The following is a 4,564-nucleotide window of genomic DNA, read 5'->3' as shown; positions in this document are numbered from 1 at the left end:
AAATTATATCATGTTATCACTTAACAAATAATATATATAATCTAAAAATACCAAAAATTATTAAAAATTAATTTTAAAGAAAATACAAGATACTTTAAGGAAATCTAAATTTAGGGACCAAAACCGAGAAAAGCTACCAAGTTATGGACTAACGTGAGCTAAATAAAAAGTTCCAAGGACCAAAATAGAAAAAGTTATGTAATTGAAGGGCTAAATGTTACTTTATCTATATTTTTTTTAACCAAAGGAGGAGGCTGCCGACGGAGGAGGGTCTTCCAAAATCAGCTTGGCCATGATGTCGGCTAATATTTCTTTTTTAACATTGCTGTTGGCAGTATGTTATTTTTATTCTATGATCCCTTGCGAGCGTTACGATATCTGCTTCGTTTCCATTTCCAACAATTTGCTGCATTTCATTTTAAGATAATTTTATTGGATTAAAATTTAGTTAAAACGAACGAACTGATTTATTTTGTATCAATTAAATTAGTTTATTAAATCGATTTTATATAAATAAATATACCAAAATTGTATATATAACTCAGGCATTATAATTTAATAACATTTTTATTCATCATGAGAGCAGAAAAACATACATGAAACTAAATTTTATTACATGGTTTTGAGAGGGTTACAGTTGGCAGTTTCAGAGCAGATGAAACCAGCAAAATCAGGGCTTGGTAATATGAACAAAAAAAACAACTACAAGAGTTGTCATGGCAGACTATATATTGCTGCCATGGCCAAAGCCCATGAAAAGCTTGCAACACCACGCTTTGAAACTGCAAAAAGCAACCTCAAACTACAACCCAACATTGGAAAACCAACTTTAAATAAGGACAATATTAAGCAAAAGCTTTGGCCTAAAGCAAATATGCACGAAGGCTAAGCAAAAATCCAGGACCCATTTCAGGGAAATTCAGCCATGAAGAAACCGACGCCCATTTTCAGGCTCAAAAAGTAGTAGCAGATCATCCCGGATGACCTGCAAAAAAAAAAAGAAAGAAAGAACGACCGTATTCCCTGGAAAAGGGGACCAAGTACTGGAGGAAAAAGCTGCTGGCTACTTGCAAAGGCTGTTCTGAAAAATCTATGTATGGAGGAGTTTGTATGCATTAGTTTAGAAAAGGATATCACACCTCCATAGCTGCTCCGTAAGTAGCTCCACGGCACGGCTGCTGATTGCTTTGCATTGCTGTAGGTTTAATCCCAAGAGGGTCTCACCCAGTTTTCCAAGTGATGGCAAGCTTTTGTCTGAAACCATAGAGCACCCGGATACCGAAAGGATCTGCAGATTGATTGGATTGAAATGAGCCAGAGCTGCAATTCCAGAATCGCTGATGGTGCACTTGGAGATATCGAGATCAGTTAGCAACTGACAGTTTTCGCCAATTGCAACTAAACTAGCGTCGCTGATCTTGCAACCATTGAGATTCAGCAGTTCTAGAGTCCACCCATGCAAGTTGGAGATCGTTTGAACAACTTTGTCGCTCAAATTCACACAACCGCTGAGATTAACCTTTAACAAACCAGCCTCACAACTCTCGAGCAACGGGAGAACCCCAGCATCTGTTATTCCATGAAGCCCACACAACTCCACATGCTGCAGATGAGGGCACAACTTCCCCAACGCAAACAAGCTAGCATCACCGAAACCAGGGCAGTTATGGATGGACAAAGATCTAAGGGATTCACAAGGGGATAGAGGTGGCAATCCCGAGTTTAGGTCCTTAATGCCTAAACAGTTCGCAAAAGAAATAACCTTCAACTTTGCACCACAGTTAATAAGGGAGCAAAAAAACCCAAACTGAGTGATTCTGTGGCACTCCTCCAGTTGCAAGCACTCTAGTGAACTGGCTGCTTTGGCTAAAGACGACAACCCCTTATCAGATAAGAAAGGGCATTTACTGAGGCATAACTGCTTCAAATTCGGGCAACTTTTTCCAACAGCTTCAAGTCCCAAATCTGTTGCTCCACGGCAGGATGTAACTGTGAAAGATTTCAATTTCTGTAGTCCATGACCGTTACCCATTACCCAGAAGCCCTTTTCACTCACATTTGGAAGGCTAGTGAGAGAAAGGTCGGTCACTGCCTTGCCATAGTGTCCAATAATAGCAAGAGAGACATCAGTGATGCTCAAGGCCTGGAGCTTGACTTTTGTGAGGGAATATGAGGCTGAAGACAACAGGCTCGCAACTCCTTGATCTCCAACAAGGGGGCAATCTTTGATGGAAACATACTTTAGATTGGGACAGCTACGTGCTATTGCTTGAAGACCTTCATTTCCAATGTTTGCACAACCCTCGATGGTCAGATCAGTCAAGTTAGTGCAGCCCTTTGCTACAGCAAGCAAGGACTTATCGGTAATTGAGGGACAGTGGCAAAGGTCGAGCTTCTCTAGCTGGTGACACCCGTTGGCAATCTCGCAAAGACCTTCATCTCCAACAGAAGACAAATTCCACAAGGAAAGAACCCTTAGAGAAGGGCACCCGCGGGAAATGGCTCTGAGGCCAACAGTAGTTACTCCATACCTGGACTTGCTTCCTCGAATGAAAAGTTTCCCCAATCCTCCACGACTAGCTGTTCCGACAGCAATAGATGCAAGTCTAACATCTGTTGCTTTCTTCCCATCCAAACTCCTTGAGAGGTATCCATCACCCTCAACATCTGAATCTACATCCTCAGAAGAAACTCCACCTTTTTTATCGGTACTCTCGTACTCAAGATCTGATGCTTGGGTGGTTTTATTATCATTGATTTCATCTCTACGGATGTTGCTTACAAGTGTAAGCCAGCGCTTGGAAACACAAGCACAGGTACTCCTCTCTTGGCCTCCAGGTAACCGTCTGAAGATTTCAAATAAGCATTCATCGGGGAGGATCTCTATTGAAGGCTTCTTTTGCTCAAACTTCCCTCCAGCGAAAACGAATGGGGAACTGACGCGGCACCTCTTGCAAGGAGGGAAATACACATCCTGGTTAGGGTAAAAAAAGAGACTTGACTCCTTGCGGTTTGGGTAGATTGACCCCCCAGGGCAAAAATCATCACTTCCTGCAAACCAATACAAAGAACAACTATGAGATCAACGAAGCAAATTACAAGAAAACCGAGCTAAAATTTTTGAAAGATGTTTATTGATCAAATAGCACTTGTCTAGGAACCTAAGAACAACATAAGGAGGCTAACAAAGAAACCTAAGAATATTTAACTTTCACACCATACAAGATCTATGAACTAGATGGAGCTTATAACTCAGAAAGTCCATCTCAGATGTAGTCCTGTCCTATGTAACTGAACAAACAACCTACTGCCTAAAAGACAGTCGTCCGAACAGATCCAGTCAGAATAGACCTGATCTACAACCAAAACTCCTTTATTGCTTTCAAGTAGAAAGAATCATTAAACCATAAAAGAAATTAAGGTAAGAAACATCCTCAAAGTTCGTGCATAACATCAAAATCTCTTCACATATTTGACAGTTGAGGGTTAATCTAATAAGTGGCATGAAAAAAAATGAACAATCAGACTTGTGCCAGAGGCACCTAATCTACAACTAGAATCACCTAAAGGCTGCTAATTTTTTCCTCCCTTATCTAACTGAATTAACTAATTTACAACCAAGACTAAAAAATTCCACATTTATCCAGTCAACCAAATACCATGAAACAAAAAATCTTTGCTAAAAGGCTATTAAAACCATCCATGATACTTTTACAATAATGATAAAGACGAGTACCCTAAGTTACCTAAGATATCTCAAAAATCTAAAATTTGTTCATATAAAGAAAAAGGGTATCCACATATAAGACAACAGCTGAGAATTACAAAAAAAAAATAATAATAATAACTAGCAAACATGAAGAGCTTACCACTAAAAGCAAAGAGCTTTGACATGAGTACAGCTCAAAAAACCCCGGGAGGTCAAATATGCACTGTTCCACGCCCAAAAACCCTCCAAAGAGAGACAAAAAAAGAGACCCAAAAAGGAAGAAGGCTAAAACGTCACCGTGTATGGCTTGAATACACGAATGCATGAGAAAGATTGGAGCTTGAAGATGATTGGAACCCTATTAGATAGGGCAAAAAAAAAAAGAGTGAAAGAAAGAAACTGTGGAGAATGAGAAATGAAAGATGAGAGGTAAAGGAAAAAAGGGGTTGGTTTTATGATGAGAGGAGAGAGGCTTGGGTATGTGATAATACACTGGAAAGATGCCCACATGCAATGTATTTGAGCAAAAATGTCGTTTTATTTTTTTTTTTTTTCCTTCAATACTCTCTATCTTCTCCCCCACCACCATTTTCAATACCACTTACCACTTTTTCTTTTGTTGGTTTTTTTATAATTGGCCTTTTTGTTGTTATGCTCCCTTTATTATCTTAAAATTGAGTCTATTTTAATTGGTCCCTTTATTTTACAAGAATTAAGAAGTTAGTCCTCCTACTTTAATTCGTTAAGGTATTTCCCTTTTGCTTTACGAAAATTAATAATAGTTAAATAATTTATATGCAAATCAACAATTCAACTATTTATATTTACGACATCAGTAAAAATAATAATTAAACA

The 4,564-nt window shown here is 38.8% G+C and overlaps 1 protein-coding gene across 1 annotated transcript; it reads right to left on the bottom strand.

Annotated features, from left to right (window-relative positions):
• Positions 1-551: 551 nt before the first annotated feature.
• Positions 552-4,322, bottom strand: LOC107961679 (EIN3-binding F-box protein 1). Its single transcript, XM_016897757.2, has 2 exons — positions 3,870-4,322; positions 552-3,051 (listed from the first exon to the last, which is right to left on the bottom strand). The coding sequence occupies exons 1-2, from the start codon at positions 3,892-3,894 to the stop codon at positions 1,121-1,123; spliced, it is 1,956 nt and encodes a 651-aa protein (XP_016753246.1). The 5' UTR covers positions 3,895-4,322; the 3' UTR covers positions 552-1,120.
• Between the last annotated feature and the right edge of the window lie 242 nt (positions 4,323-4,564).

The sequence above is a fragment of the Gossypium hirsutum genome, chromosome A06 (genome assembly GCF_007990345.1).
Source record: "Gossypium hirsutum isolate 1008001.06 chromosome A06, Gossypium_hirsutum_v2.1, whole genome shotgun sequence".
In the NCBI taxonomy this organism is placed as follows: domain Eukaryota; kingdom Viridiplantae; phylum Streptophyta; class Magnoliopsida; order Malvales; family Malvaceae; genus Gossypium; species Gossypium hirsutum.
This window is presented reverse-complemented; position numbering and strand designations above follow the sequence as displayed.